At 38.0% G+C, this 16,872-nt stretch overlaps 1 protein-coding gene across 3 annotated transcripts in view; it reads left to right on the forward strand.

Annotated features, from left to right (window-relative positions):
• DAAM2 (dishevelled associated activator of morphogenesis 2) overlaps positions 1-16,872 on the forward strand; it is a 202,502-nt gene that overhangs the window by 112,323 nt on the left and 73,307 nt on the right. For all 3 annotated transcript variants that reach the window (XM_063152019.1, XM_063152021.1, XM_063152020.1), the window contains one exon: positions 12,665-12,739. In XM_063152019.1, coding sequence (XP_063008089.1) covers positions 12,665-12,739 — 75 coding nt within the window. The remainder of the gene's footprint in view (positions 1-12,664; positions 12,740-16,872) is intronic.

Below are 16,872 nucleotides of genomic sequence, written 5' to 3' on the forward strand. Positions count from 1 at the left end.
TTGAGAAGCCATTTGTAAGGACTCACAGTTTGATGAGTCTTGGATGTGACTTCATGAGAGATTTTCTTTCAGCTCTGCAGAAGTGTTGAAGGGGAGTATGAGTGGATGTGGGGGTGGGTACTTTTACTCTCTGTTCCCTGGGAAGTCTGGAAAACACAGGGTAACCCTCACGGCACATGTGATAGCTTAACAGCAATAGCAGTTGGTGGGCAGTAGGAGGCTGAAGAAGCTGTGTTGGTGTTTTGAGTGCTCAGTGTAAGCAATGTCACAATTAGCAGTATTGATGATTAATCAATGAGGGTGTCTCATGGCCACAGGGCAAAGGCCAGCAAAGCCACACTGCATATGAAGAATTATACTTTATCTGAAGTCTTTGGTACATCAGAAAATTGTTTCCCTTCCTACCAATGCTTTGGAAGTTTGTGGCTGAAGTTCAGCTTCAGTCAACATTTTAATTTAACTCGATATTCAAACCTTGACAATGACCTGAACAAACTTAACAGACTTTGACATCAGCTCTGAGTGGGTCCCTTCTTCTCAAGGCCTCTTCCATCCTAAATTGATTTGTCATTCTCTACACTGTTCATAAATCAAACTAAGAAAGTAGCTGTATGGCCCTGTAAAGAAAGGGAGCATCAATAAAGCTTCATGCAACCTCCTGTATACTGTCCTGTATTACTGCTGTGAGGCCATCTCCTTGAAACAGGCAGTAGCAGATGCTATTTGGTTCCCTCTCAGTGCCTGGGATCCATGGTTTCTTTGTGTCTGGGAAGATTGCATGACTTCCTTAGCTTAGAAGGCTTCTGGTGAAACAGTCAGAAATGTAGAATCTCTCAAACTAATTCTCTGAAAATAGACTTGCTTTCAGTTTGCCTAGGGCTCACTGGAAATCTCATAATGCTGGGAAGTCACAGTGGGAGGATGTTGCCCTTTGCAAACCACGGCATTCCTTCAGCTTGATGTTTGGAAAATGCCAGCAATTGTGGAGTTAACTTCCTTTTTTCCCACCAGCATCTGTTCCTTTTTCTGTTAGCAGAATGACTTCATGCTCAGATGTTTGGAATGATTTGTTAGCTTGATGCTGACATTGGGTCATATCAGTATCTTTAGTCTAGGGATGGAAGAAAGGCACAAGACTTCAAAAATTACTTTACTATAAATGCAAGTAGGCTTAAGAAAATCAAATTCAGAAACTCTGGCCTATGACAAGTACAGGACTTAAAAGAAAACAATAAAATGCTGCAAGAGTGTCGCCAGTGCAGCAAAACCACACATTTCCTGAGTAGTGGTGTACTTGGCCTTTTCAATGTGAAACACTGTTTGATTGATGGTACCTGCCAATGCGTGTCATTGGCTGAAGCACTAGCTCCCAAATTTGGGCAGCACCATTAACACAATGTAAAGTAAAGGCTAAAATTATATACATCTCCTTCTACATCTTTTAATGCAGAGAATGTGTTCTCACTGGAAAAATAAAACTGGGGATTCATGTAAGACACTGTCTCATACTTTTATGGTTCCATATGATGAATTTAGAAATTTTATTTTGCATAATTATAATATAAATTTGTTGATGTTGCCCAATTATTTTTAAGCAGGTCAGCCTGCTTGAGAAGAATCATTGCCTGTTTTTTATGGTTTCTCTTGGACCTCCTGTAATTGTTTCTTCATGTGTTTTGCTTCTGTAGTAAAGACCTCAAAGTGTGTACTTGAAGAAACACTATAGCAGGCTTAATGATGTTAGAGACTCCTCTTTATTTTCCTTGAAGTCACTCTTGTAATGGTTTAAAGTGTAAGTTTAGGGTCAAGAAGGCAAAAATGCATGCACAATTCAGAGGATATGCCATTGTTATGGCTTGGAATTGTAACACCTAAAAGGCCACATTGTAGTGGACGTAAGAGGAGATAAGTTTTTCCAAGTTGCCTGCTTTATTTGGTTTATGTTTTCCACGTTGAAATGCCAACAGTTGCAGACTCATTTATTTATCCTAGCGTAAGGGGTTACCTTGGGTCAGGGTCTTGAAATTATATATTTATTTATGTATAATTGAAAAGTATTTTCTTCCCTGCTCCCCATGGGAACAGCATGGAATATTTTTAGTTCCTTCCTCCCTCTCCTCTCCAACAAAAAAAATTTAGCTGCTCCTTAAAAAAAATACCTTCTTACCTCCTTAGTCAGACTGCTGAAGATGTCAGTGCCATAAACTTGCCATGGTATTTGCTATAGAGATTATGAGTATGCAGAATTTGTGTGTCCATCTTGCAGGTCTGTGCTTTTCAGGTGAGCTAGTAGTAGAGTTCTAATTTCCATTGAAGTTAGAACTCAACACTAATCAAAAATCAGGCCCAAAATAGTCCTGAGTTAGAAAATTGTCATCATCATGCCTAATGCTGTGTTTTGCATTTGCCTTGCCTTCTGTGGGAGTTTTGGGAGGACTCAGTGGAAGCAGATTTGACCCTAGCATGAAAAAAAAAAGGGAAAAAAAAGAGAAACATTTATCCAGCTGTCATCCTGCTAACATGGTGTAATTCGATGTACTTAAAAACAAAAATAATGGCGAGCCGTCCAGTTCTGCTGCATGGGAAGTACATGTAAATGCTGATACCACTGGATTATGTTCTGTCCTTGTCTGTCTTCTTGCACAAGTTCTGGTTCTTCACAATCCAAGTATGAGCCCATCCTGCTAATGGCATGTAATAATAGCAATAATGATAATAACATATACTTTGTACAGCACTGTTCTCACCATTCAGATTATTGCTTTGGTGGATATGCAAGAGCAAAGAATGTGTAAATAACACATTGTTATGTGTTATTTGTAATACATTGTAATGTGGTGTTTGAGAAGCAAATTTGGCAGAGATCACTCTGAACTTTACTGAGTGTTCATGAGCCTTAAAAAAGCTAGTGAATACTGAGCAGGAAGAGTTGCTGAATTCCTATCTTTTAAGTGAGAAGTTTAGAAATGGACACAGGAAAGAGTTGTTGTGAGAATATAGTGACAGGCATGAAGAGAAAGAAAGGAATTGCCTTCTACTTTCTGGAGAGTTATTTAGTTTTCATTGCAGATGTGAGAGTTTCATCGATGTGTCTTAATTGAGGTGAAAGTTACAGTGTCTTCCATGATAATTCAGTCATGTTGAAAGGTACTTGGTACCCCAAACACTTTGCAGATGTACTAAGTGAGAAAAATGAAAGCTGGTAGAAACAGTTTTACCTGATTTTTTTGAAAGGATGGAGATAAAGCCCCCGAGTGATACATCAAATATCTGCTGGGCTAGCAGCTAAAGAGCTGTGGGCCCCTCAGACTGTATTTATCTCCTTTGTTCACCTGTCCAACAACTCCTAACTTTTTTTTTTCAAAAGTGAAGGGCTAAATGATGGAGAAAAATTAAAAATACATTGGCTGCCCTGGCCATCTTACTGTCATCATTCTTAAAAAAGGGCCACGAGCAGAAGTGAACTAAAGCAAGCAGTGTCACTGGAAAAACAGACAGTGGACATGTTATGAACAGTGAAGAGAAACCTTTTAGAACTTGGCATTAAAAAATTCTCTTGTGTGCTTCCAGAAGGACTTGTCCTAAATGTCTCTGCTGGCTGTGTGTAGGTGTGTCCTGGGTAGTTCTGTGTCTCTGAGCACAGTAAGTGACATTTCATTCCCATCATCAAACAACATGCAGGCTGTTTGCCATGAATCGTAGGTGATTTCATTTTATTTACAAAAGATTTGAAGTCATTGCTTGTTGGAGATAAACAGTAGGACAAAAAGATAAACTGGGAGGCTCAGTTACACAGTCTGGCCTCTTCTGTGGCTTTTTACATAGCCTAAAGAGTGCCAGGAGGAGGAGGAAAGGAAGTGAAGAAGGAGGCAGTCCAAGTGACAACATTCTAATGTGGTAGGAATGCATTTTAAAACGGTGCTGTTAGAAAGGAGACAAGGTAATCTGGTTGGGTAAGGAAAAGTCCCTTTGTGTGTCCATGGAATGTTGACCGTAACCTGAACGGGGTTAATGGAAATGTACACACAGTACCTGTATAAACACAGAGTAAACAGTAGAAGGGACAATGCAGAGTTGGGTTGCTAACAAAGCAACAGAAGACGTCCTGCTACTGCTGCTTGGCTTCACCTGCCACAGATGGCACACAATACTGCAGGATGTGACCTCAAGCTTGCTGCGGGTTTGTGGAACAGAGCTGTGCTTCAGGAGTGCAGCCTAAATCCACAGCCACACACCCCCTGAGCAGGCCATGTCCATGAGAAACGTTTTGTTGTCTTCTCAACACCCTCTGGGCAGAATGGTCATGCCTCAATCTTCTGGCTGGTAGGAGCCTCCCTAGTGGACATTTTCTTTCACATCCAATAGGAATGGATGGGCTGAGGAAAGGTAGGCTCCTGGGTATATGCTCATTGAAAGTGCAGGGAATTCATGAATCCCCTTATTTGGCAACTCATGGTTTAGATTATACACTTATCAACAACAAAATATCACACGTGTGAAAAGTAGAGCATGTAAAAGGTATTTAACATGGACTTCAGGTAATATTACAGAAGGATCTTTATGCAGCAACAGAGTCAGGAGAACTTACTCAACAAGAGAACAACTTTCATGGCAGAGGCTAAACATTCAGCAGTGAAACAATATTTAATATTACATTTCAGTAATACATTTCAATAATTGCACTTCAATTTGGCAAGAAAGCTTTGTCCTGAGGGCAGAGATCACTGAAGAATTCAGTAACCTCAGCTGTACAATTAAGTATTTCTGTAAATGTAGGGGTGAGATTATCTCCCTGGTCACTTCACACACAATACCCCTAAAATAATTCCTGGTGATAGTGGGATTCCCATCCTATAGCAGGGCTGAATATGTTTGAAGAGGGACAAGCAGGCTTGTATGATCTGTAAGTGATAAGAAGAGGCTGCTGCAATCAGTGCTGGCAGCAAGTTTACATCCATCTGTCTTGAAGAGAATGATAAAACACCAAAAGAAGAGCAAAGAGAAGAGGGGGTTCTTAAAACTGGATGTATGCTATACAGTCCTACTAAAATATAAAGTTCATTAAAAAGGACTCTCTCCATCAATAATCTATTGTTAGTCTTATGCCAGATAAGTTTATTGTAAGCTTAATCTTGGTTTAAACACTACATTAAAATATAAATTAAAATCAGTGGTTGAGAATTCTGAGGTTTCAAACAACACTAATTCTTATCTTTAGCTCAAAGCAATGCACTGACCACTTTTCTGCCTGCCAGTTTTATCATTCTAGTCTATTTTCTGTGAGAAACTCTCCTGGTGTGTATATGCAATGGATGTCCTCTGTTTTCTAGAGGACAAGAAATAAAAGTATGGCCTTCATCACCCTTCGACTGTTATCAATAATTGATTTGAAGTGCCTTTGAGTTTTAGAGGAGGTTGGAAATTACAATCATGTGTCATATATAAGGTAAAACTTCAGGAGATTCTGTATCTTTGAGTGCTCAGGAAGAAAAAAAAAGTGAGAGATGGCATAATTAGTTCAAAAAAATTATATATTTAACTTGACTGGAAAGTTTACAGCCCTGGTAGAGCCGACCATCTTTCAAAATTTACTAATAATCCATTTTAATTTCTAAAGGCTGGTGAATTTCTGCAGAACTGAAGCTTCTTTCAGTATTAGGAAATGCTTTCTAAGCAGGAATCTTCATTGTTCATAGTTGTATCCCTTTTTTACTTTTATACTTTATGTTTTGACAGTGAGTTCCACAATGTGAACATATTAGGTATTTTGTAATTTAAATAATAATCTGAAACCTTTGATTATTTCTTTGAAAGAATTGTTAATAAGCAGCATCAGAAGTCGTAATTAGGTTTGTCAAGTTACTGGCAACAGGGCAGAGCTCAGGCTAAGTGAAGCAAAAAAAAGAAAAAAAACATCCTGTGATCAGTTAAAGAAAATACCTCTGTGTCATAATACAGTGAACTGTAAGCATGTATGGATATATTTGACCTTTGTGAGAGGCAATTAGAACTCCTCAGTTGCATGCTCCAACTGGTCATTAATGAATATTCTCTTGTAATAAGTTACACAGTAGACTGCTTTTGTGGCAGAAGGGTTATTATCTGCACATCAATAGCTTAATTCCAGGGAGAGAAGTAATGTTTGTTTTTCTCAATCTGGTAAATTGTGCTTAAAAGGCTTGGGTATAGCTTCCTTCCCAAAACTCTGAGACTATTTGTGTAAATGCTAGTCATGAAGTCTGAGAAACGGAGCAGTGACTGCATTTGTCTAGTGAATGGCTCAGTCCTATGATCTGTGCTGTTTCAAAATTAGCATCTCTTGGGACATGGTTGGCTTTTTGGAGGCATAAACTGTCTGAAAAGCTTATATGCATTTCAGCTCCACTTCTGAATTAGCATTTTGTCCCACAGCAGATCAAACACATTTTGTGTCTTTTAATGAAAGCACTTTTTATTTGTGATACTTTGGCTGCTCTGAACTGCCACATAGCCAATAGATTGGACAGTGTGTTAATAAAAAAGTAAATGTTTCTTTGAAAGCTGAACTTCTTAAAGTGAGGGAAAGTCAGTAGGTCAGACATGAAAAAAGGGAGAACAGTGATTTGAATGAGAGTGCAGTACAACTTATGTGGATTGATTCTTGGCTGTAATTCAGATTTCCTGTGTAACTGGGTACTGTGTAATTGTCTGCATCCCATGTTTCCTATTTCTGCTGATCTCACTGATAGAGACACTGAAAAACCCAATATGTTAATTTCTTGAAGGACCTTTGTCAGTGTGCAGTGCAAAGTGATGCAAGACTGATTCAGCACTAATAGTAGATGTTGTGGTGAGCTGAGTCTTTACATCACTGAAGGGAAAAGAGTTGCACTTGTGGGAAATGAAGAACCAGTATTAACCATCTTCTACCCTTGAAGCAAACAAAAACCCCACCTTGCTTTTAGGGCCAAAATATTCATGTGCAAAATGAGGGTCACACCCTTCACTTTGAAACAGAACATGGACATGAGTCTGAATCCCACATGTCTCAGATGAACATTTTACCAGCTAAGCTGTTATTGTGAAGAGTGTGAGAGGGCTTCAGCAACAAACTGAGAATCTTTATCCAGCAAAGCTTTCATCTTAATTGATGTAAGTCGTGTTAAAATTTCAGTCAACTGTCAGTAAAAAAAAATCCAAATGCCCCCCCAGAAAAGCACTAATTTGTAATCAAGGTTCCAATTACCATTGTTTTTCAATGGGAAATGTGAAAAAAAGAACCAAACAGCTACAGTGCTGTGAAAAATAATAAATTTTAGTTTTTCAAAAATTTTCTAAGTTTCTTTTAATGACTTGAACTCCATTATTAATATTTTCTGAGCTGTATGTGATGGTGCTGACCTTTCAAACCAGGTAAAAGAACTCATCTTTCAGCTCTGTAATGTACTGGAAAGATGTTGAGAGGAGGAACCACACTAACCTTACTGTGGCTTTTGCAAGGAAATGCACTTCTTTCTGACCCGGATATAAACTTGAGCATGCAGTGTCTGGACATGATGCAGTGAACAAGCTTGGACAGGAATTTATATCACAGTGGCCTCATTTTATATTCTTCATCTGTGTTGCACATTGTTTTTATTGATAAAGAAGGGAGCTCAGTGAACAGTGTCATGGCTTCCTGTCCAAGAAAGATTTTAAACCCACATTTTCTAGCATCAGGCATGTGGCTTATTCCCATCCTGTTCTAAGCAGTGCAAAACAGAGAGGTCAGCTGTCTGCCCTACAGAAGAGACAGGATTGAGAAGGAAGTCATGTTGCTAATGAATAGACGTCATACCAAGAGTACCCATGCTTGTCCTGTGACATCTGTAACAGAGGATGCATTTCTTGATGCATCTGTTCAAGGAGGAAGTTTTATGTTATAGTTTGCCTGTTAGGACTTGATGAGGACATATCTACTCAGGTAGAAATGATGGTAGAAATAAAGGAGTACTGGGTTTAGTGTCAGAGCGTGCCACTGTGTTCCTAACTCTGACAATGAGTTTTAATTGTCATGTCAGGATATATACCTCTCTGTCTCCTTCTGTAGGAAAGAAGCCTTCCAAAGCTGCTAATTCTGTGGATGTATTTAGTAATGCCTTGAGATGCTCAAAATTTCAGGTCATGCTCTGGAGAGCTGCTCAATATTTATGGAGCTGGATTGGTGCAGAGTTAAATAGCAATGTGTCATCACTGGAAACTGAAACCCAGTGCTTGCCCTAAAAGAGCTTCAATGCAGGCAGTTACTGTACAGGCTTTCCCTGTGCTGTTTCTTTAAAGACTGAAGTCATCTTGAAAAACACCATATAAACAATGTCTTTCATTTTCATGATCCGCTCAGTGATGAATTTCTGCATGATCTTTGTAACACTAGTGTTAGATACTTCTTTTTAGGAAGTTTTGCAACAAAGGCGGTGGTCTACAATGCTTCCTTGAATATGTTATGGCAGTCTTTGGATGGCAAATGCTTGTCCCACTGACAAGGCATCCTGTAGAAGTGTCTGGTCTCAGAGAACAGCTTACCCAATGGATCAGGTCTCCCAGGATTTGCAGAAAAGGCTTTTGGGATCAGCTGAGCTGGGCACACTTTGTTTTATTTTCTTTCATTTTTGATTGGTTCAGATGGTCCAAATATTTGCAGAACTCCATTAAGTCCTAGTTGGGATGAAGTCATAAGTTCCACTTTCCACCAAGTCATGGAGCCTGTCCAAATTAGTGTCAAAGCCTATATAATGCCTTGGCTATATTGCAGGCTTGTATAGTATCAAGATTCTGTTTTCACAGCAGTTACATGGTTGTTACTTCAGTGAAGAATGATATGGCCCCTTATAAAGTGCACAAGCTGACGCCTGTTTTTTAATGTAATATTTACACTATTCAAGGAGCTAAAAGAAGGCTTTGCTTTAATAGATTCCTTCAGCTAATGTTTTTCCTTATACAGATGGGTTATTGTTTCCAGCTTTTGATACCTATGCAGCTTTATATATTAAAGCTCCTTTTTTTTTTTTTTTTTTTTTTTTTTTTTTTTTTTTTTTTTTTTCCCGTTGGTTGGCTTTTTTGCCCTTCTCTGTGCTCCTGGAGGAAGGGAAAGGTTCTGCCATTATCTTCAAGTTGCCTTGTGGTTTTCTCTGAATATATTAAAAAAAAAGGCAAAAAAAAAAAAAAAAAACCAACAAAAGAGCAACCCAGCACCCTGTTTTTTGCACCCCACACCACAGATTTAATTGCTTTTTATTTTCAATTCATCTTCCTCTTCTTGACAGAAAGCATGGTGTACCAACTTTTAGCATGGACAGAACTCACATAATTTAGGCAGTTAAATGTTTGTTTTGGGGTTTTTTTCCCAATTGCTCTGATGTTACAGGTGTGAACATGACTCTCTGTTAAAAATGTCACTCAGGAAATTTCTGTAAATAAGTCTAATGACTTCATGGGGTGGGAAAAAAATTCTACAGACTCAAGTATAAATAGCTTTCTGGGACTTCATATTGAAATAGAATGCCGGGTTTTATCCACATTATCATTTGTTCTAGCAAAGTAAACCACACATTGACAACCATAAAATTCTGGTGTGAGCAGGGAGTGTGCAAGACTGCTGAGACTGAATGGACTGTTTTGCTTAATATGCTTCCAGACCAAAACAACTTCAGAAAGTGAAGATTGTTTAGTGGAGTATCTGTTAAAATTTTTTAACCTCAGCAATGCACACCTTCTGTCTGGGCTTTAATTCAGGAAAAAACATTACACATTGTGTTCTACTGAAACAAATTTTTTCCCAGTTTTAATTCAAAAAATAAGACTTAGACTAAGAGTTCAGATTAATTTGTAATGAATGGAGAATGGTCAAAAGCAGGATATATCCAAGACCTTGCCTCATTGTCAAGCTAATCATATATACAAATATAATTTAGGGTATCAGAATCTTCTTGTCATTGGTTCTGATTGTGAGATTTCTAGTGGTTTGGGTTCAGGTAGGAAATTGTTCAGAATCCTGATTTTTTTTTTCTAGTGTATCTATCCTGATGCTTTTCAGTCTGCACCTTTAACAAAGACATCTAGAAATGTTAGTTGTAGCATTCAAGCATTTATACTTATTTTTTCTCCTAAAGAATCTTAAGGAGAAAAAATATTGTAGCTTATTTTGGAATATAAAGGATGAGTTCAGGCATTCCTTAATTTATGTGTGTTTGTTTCTTTATTTGGAATTCAGAATGGAGGCAGGAGAAATATAGAGAATACATATGTATTTACTGTTCTGACAGTGTTCTTGTCAGGTGTACTCTGCAAACTATTATAGTTGTCATTAGGACTTTTATAATTTTCTGCAGAGAAACATTTCAGAAGGTCACATGAGCACTTGCTGCATGTCAGATGGGTGGCTCAGTCGGGTTCCCTGCAGATTGACCTGACTTCACACTTCTAGATTAAGCTCCCTATTCCTGTTGTTCTCTTTGAGGATGATTAGATTATCATATAAAAATAATGCTGTATTTATCCATTGTATGTTTTAATTTACTTTTCCATTGTCAAGGTCATATATTGATTTTTTGCCGGGGAGGTTAAGGTCTGCCAAGTGTGAACCTGTTGTCAGGGTTGTGGCTGCCACTAGACATTATTTTGCACAGAAAAGGGCAGCAAAAGGCAGTCGACCAAAAACATGAGGTGTGGCCATTCTAACTGGCTGTTGGTAGGGAGTTGCATATTTCTGTAATGCTCCAGACATAGACATTTAACACAGATATGGGTCTGTCTGATTCCTGCTTATTGTGGCCCGGAAAGGGAAATAGAGAAAATCAGCAGAACTTCTCAATTAATGTGAGAAACATCACCTTGTTATTAATTGCACCATCTATTATCATGAGGTGGTACGTGGTGTGTGCATAGCATTTGTTGATATAGTTGGTATCTATTTATTGCCTTGCCAGCCTTTCATACTTTTGGTACAGTAATATTCATCTGCGTGATGCTTTGTTTAATTCTTCTGCTCTTCTTAGCTGCTCAGTTGGGTGCAAGGGATTAAAAAAGTCTTATGACCTGTGCTATGTGACCTGACACTGACCTGACGTGTGTCTGCACTGCAATCCTCCTCTAGATGAGGACAAAGCTGTTTTGTCAGTGTCATGAATGGAGATGCTCCTTCAGTTTACATGTTGAAAATCCAGTGGAAGGAAGAGAGGGGAAGATCCAAATCTTGGTCATGACTTTGTTTTTAATTCAAAATAAGAAGATTTTGAGTTGTGTAGAATTGTTGTTGTGTGTTGGTATGTACCCTGGCAGGAAATTCTCAGGTTCCAAGGTGTTTTCTGAATGTGGCTCAAAAACTGTGTTAGAGCTATTTCTCATCTCTAAACCAAATAATGGTGGAATAGCTGAGGTACTCTGATAGGCCTACACTTTTAATTTTGTTGTGTATATCTTCCAGGGTAGCTTTTCTAGTGTGAGTAAGCTTGCATACACAAAAAAGATTGGCAAGATCCACAGTCTTCATACACCTTTGGTCATCCTTAGGATGAGTCGAGTGGTTCAATCTCTTACCATATGCTAGGAGTGTTAGTATTAGTTACTCTTGGTTTATAATGGGCCATGAGGTTCTTGGAAAGCAATCCTCACGTTAACGGTGATTTAAACCTATGTAGAAATAAATACATTCATTAGAAGGAAATCTCATTTCCTTTAAGCAGTGAAGGAACAAAAATAATTAGTTCCTGAGTCAGTATAGGTCTTCTTTTAGAAGGTTCATTGAGATTAGCCTACTGAAGATGATTTCAGGTAGATTACCTGGGAGGTAAGGAGATAAGGATTAATACTTCTCCTGCTGTAACAGAGGGGATGCTTTTGTGCTCCTTTGGATGTTCTGAGATTTTGCTTGGCTTTACATGGTATGGTAGGATTAGGACAGGATTGAAGAGAATATTTCAGTTGCAGGGACTGACAAGTCACCTGCTACAACTGCCTGACCAATTCAGGACTGATCAAATTAAAGCAAGTTGTTAAGGACATTGTCCAAATGCTTCTTAAATAATCAACAGTCCTGGGACATCAGCCACCTCTCTAGGGTGCCTTTTCCAGTGTCTGAACAACCTCTTGGTAAAGCAGTGCTTCGGAATGTCCAGGCTGAACCTCTTTTGATTTATTACATCAAAATGATGCAGTCTTTATCTTCTTTTCAGGTTCCTATTTTTTTTCCCTATAGCAGTTGTTAAACCCCTTTGCTGGTGAATTCCACCATCACTATAGCAGTAGGGAGACCAAATAATTTATAAGATCTGTCAGAATAAAGATATGAAATGTAAACCTGCTATCTGTAAATGGGCTGTCCTTCTAATTGGAAACACAATATGTTTAAGGGACTGAGGTTTGCTGCTTAGATGCCAAAGATAACTGTATCTCCATCAAACTTTGTTATTCTGTGTTCAGTAATCTGAGCTGAAAGGGATTCTTTTTATCTGGCATACCACGGTGACAGTGCTGACTTTACACTTTCAGAAATGTTTGTAATAAATGCCGCACATCCATGTACATTGTACAAGAATACAGGGGAGATAACACAATAAAGAGCAGAGCAATGAAGAATCCCAGGTGGTTCTTGAGTGGCTTTCATCCTGTAAAGTTGTCTTGTGTAACCTTGCCTAACTTTCTGTTTCAGGAACAAGAAGATCCTAATAAGCTTGCTACCAGCTGGCCCGACTACTACATTGACCGCATCAATTCCATGGCAGCAGTAAGTTACCTCTCCTGCTAAACAGGGAAGATTTCCTACCACAGGGATGTGTTTCTTTAGGAAGAAGTCCTTGAAGGAAAAGAATGTTAGCCCAAAGGCATAACTGGTTTAAAATAGGGCTTTCAAAAGAAGAGTGTGAGAATTAAGAAAGAGCCTTGCTCTAGCATTAGAAAGCACTATATTAGAAAGCACTATAAATATTTCCTGTTATTATTTCTACAATACTGAGAACTGAAAGCAACCAAATTATGGTCTAAAATGAAAACTGAACATTTCAGGTCTGAAATGAAAACTGAAGAGAATATTTGATGAATCAGCAAAAAGCAACTATTTAAAAACTAGGTGAAGTTTTATTTTGTTGTATGGTTTCAAGTTGATTTGTAACCAATCTGCAAAATAACACTTGGGTTCTTAGTTTAGTAGAAGAATTAAAGAAAAGGTAGTTGTTTATATAAGATAATATCCAGTAATATAAGAGCACATAATTAAAAGAGCATAAGGCTGTAACACCTTAGATGTAAGATACAAGCCAAGAAGGTAATTGAGGAAAACCTTTTTAATTGTCCCTGTTCAATAGTTGTATACTGTGTCTCTTCCTCTGAAACATCCAGTTAAGCTGGTCACCAGCAGAAACAGAGCATCTGCATATAGTGTTCACTGATCTCCTTTGATTTGATAGATTTTACATTTTTAAATTTGCTTTTTTTACTTAATTTGTAGTCAATATTTTTCCTCCAATTACTCGTGTGCAGTGTCTACTTGGCTGTAGTTGATGGTTGTGCAAAAATGTCGATAAGAGTTCTGTTCCTAGCATCTTAGGTAGTACACCTTGCTTGCTTACTTATGCTTTTATTTTAGATTAATAAAGACTTCTCTTTGCCTTTTGTATTGTTATGAGCTATGAAATAATTTCATAAAACTAATGTCTTAATGGATGCTAAATATGCGGTAATGATGTATTTCTCATGGTAAAATATGTCTTGCCAAGTAAAACAACCTAAGATTTGCAAGCTACAATAACTCACTTAAGAGGATAGAGGAAAAGCTGCTTTCTACTGAGAGTCATGAATAAACAAAACTATCACCTTCCTTTGTGCTGTATTTTCATGGGACAGAGTAAGGGAATAGAAAGAATATGGACTTATTTTTAGAAAAGACATTGAGCTTTAGTGACTGGCATGACACTCTGCTTTGATTTCCTGACTGAACAAATTTACTCTACTAGGGCCATTAAGGGGGAAAAAATGAGTATGAAACCTTGCAGTGTTACTGAGCCAAATACTTCTGGTAGGATTTGATCCAAGGCCTCTTGAATCTACTGAAGTTTTTCCATTGATTTCAGTGACTTTTTGGTTAGTCTTTAAATGATCTTGATGTAAACTTGGAATGAATATGTATACACCACTGTTACAAATCTGGAACAGCCCCATGGAATGAGACTATATTTTGGCCTATGTTTCTAATTTTAAACGTGTTTTAAGAGCACCAATAAACACCAGCCCTGGTAATGTTGTTTGCATGCCTGGATGCCAATGCCTGAATGATTGATAACCTTTTATTTGGCTTCAAGACTCGTGATTCATTCTTATGCTTGAGGTGTTGAGAAGACACACTGGGGTTAAAACCCCTGCTTCTGATTTGCCATTTGGTTCCCTCATTTTTCAGCAGGTGAAACCAAGTTGACTCGATTTTGCTGAAATTGTATCAGCGGAAAACTGGAGTAATCCAGCTAAGAACCAGCTCCAACACACTTTAAAAGACATGTTCTGTTCATTATTATTTAGACCTCTGAGATTTCTAACTTTCAAACAGTTATTTTTGGGTACCGTATAATTTCAGTTCTAAATTTAGTTGGGTTTTAAAATTTTTTTTAAACTGCTTCCAAGTGGAGTTGACTTTGAAACTGTGAAAGAAAAACATGTTTCATGTTGCTTCCTGACAATATCTAGTGTATTTCAGTTTGTGTCTCTTGGGCACTATCAGGTATTGCAATATTTCAGTTGGAAGTATTGCAAGAAGTATTGGAGTTGAAGTGGTAGTAATAATCACAGAAGTGTTAGTTTAAAATGCCTTAAATCCTGCTTTTAAGGAAATTTTATCTTTGCATCTCCTGTGGATTTGTCACATTAGAATCTTTTCATATTTGTCTTGCACATCATTTTTTATGTCCTTTTTTTTAAATTATGAAGTCTTTTTTAAATATATACTAGCTTGGCAAGTATGTTCCTCCTACTCACTGAATGAGTGGAAATGGCACCTTTTTCATGCTGATATCATTAGGTATCTTTCTGTGGACTTCAGTGGGCCAGGGCTCCTGTGCTCAAGGATTGCTTTCTCAGAAGCCCTGCTGTGTCTGCCCTTCACAGATTATGTTTGAGAGCAATGTGGTGATTCCTGACATGTTTGACGTTCCCTACTTGTAACCTTAGACCACTATGTTAGGAAGCACTTTAAGTCACAGATTCCTGATCCAGTTCAAAAAACCGTGTATTTTATGTACGGTTTTCTTCCCATAATTGTTTCTGTTGCTATGACTTCTCAGATTTTTACACATTTTAAGCTAGATTCTCACAAGAGCAAATGTCTAAAACTGTATCTCTTTACTAGTGTGTGATTCACAGCACGTGGAGGCATTGTCCCAGACTCCAGGTAGTCTGACTGGAAGGCCGTAGAACGTTGGTACACTGTCTTCTGGACCAGTCATTAAGACAAAGGGACAGCTGTTAATCATGTTTAATTTAGAAAGTGAAGCCTCCAAATTTGTCTAGTCCCCTGATCTCTGTGTGCTATAAATGATACTGGGGAGGGGGACAGGGTGCAATGGTGCATGCCCACAATAGAAGACTCTTTCCATTATCAATGTCATTGTCATCTGCTGATTCATCAAAACACAGAAGTTTCTTTTCTTAAAAATAGAGCAGCTGCCCTGTTATTATAACATGTAAAGAAATGTCCCTGTGTTCTGCCTGCTCTCCTTGCCCCATGACACTACTTGGTAGCACAAATAAACACAGCTCACACTTCCCTGGGGGGGAAAAATTCTTACAGCACTGTGTTGCTTTTATGATCTTGGCTGTGGATGCATTTTCACGGAGAGACTTTCAGGTGAGCAGTAGTTGAAAATTCAGCTTTTCTGGAGAGGTCGCTCGGTCGAGATTGTGAGATGGGTCAAGATTAATAAATACAGCTGTAACCAGGACCTTTTCCTTGACTCAGAAAACATTTATTTGAGGCAGAGCAGCTTCACAGGAGGTTAAAAATATATAAATCTTTCAGCAGAATTTAGCAGGTGGATGATAACTTTCTCCTCTAAGTTGGATGACATATATGTTACTTTAAACTCTACTTGCATGAAAGTTCAGGTTTTTTTTAAAATTACATCCATTCATAGTTTATTGTTTATAATTTTTTCAAATAAATTTATTCTAATAATAATTTATTCTATTAGTTCAGCCTTAATGTAGTTAGAGATATGCACCTTGAATTTCAACTGAGTATAATGGCAAGTCAGAACATCCAGGTTGATTTTTCACTCTTCATTCTTTTTGTGTCTTACCTTTTTCATTTCACACATGTGAGGCTATGAAGTAAAATTAGGTCTGTTATAGAGTGTATTGTTGCTGATGGTTTATGCCTTTTCTTTCTTTTCCTCTCTCTCTTTTCCCCACATGCTGTCATCATGTATTTTCCTTCCTGGTAGTTTTGGGGAATGATTAGCCGTTAGGATAAGGTGTGGGAAAAATCTGTGCTTTTAAAAAAACTAAAATTTTTCCTTTTAAGTGGAGCCAAAATTTCAAAATTATTTCTTATGCTACCTGAAGTTTTACATATAAAATTCCACAAAAAAAGATTGCTTTCACAAATTCTTGAATTTTTTTAACTGGCAAATCAAGTGAATAGATGCTGTACTTTCCAAGGTGATACACTTGATCTGGAAAACTTCAAATATACTAAATATGCTTATGAAAAGGGCCCTATGTATAAACTATCTTTTAGTGCCAGAAAAGGACCTGGCACTTTTTTGCTTCCCCTTCCTAGTATTTTGGTTAACTGATGGTAACTATCTGCCTCCTGAGCCCAGCAGACGTTAGTCCTCGAGTGCAGTTTGTTCTTCAGGAAAGCAATTCATCAGT

The sequence above is a fragment of the Melospiza melodia genome, chromosome 3 (assembly GCF_035770615.1).
Source record: "Melospiza melodia melodia isolate bMelMel2 chromosome 3, bMelMel2.pri, whole genome shotgun sequence".
NCBI lineage: Eukaryota > Metazoa > Chordata > Aves > Passeriformes > Passerellidae > Melospiza > Melospiza melodia.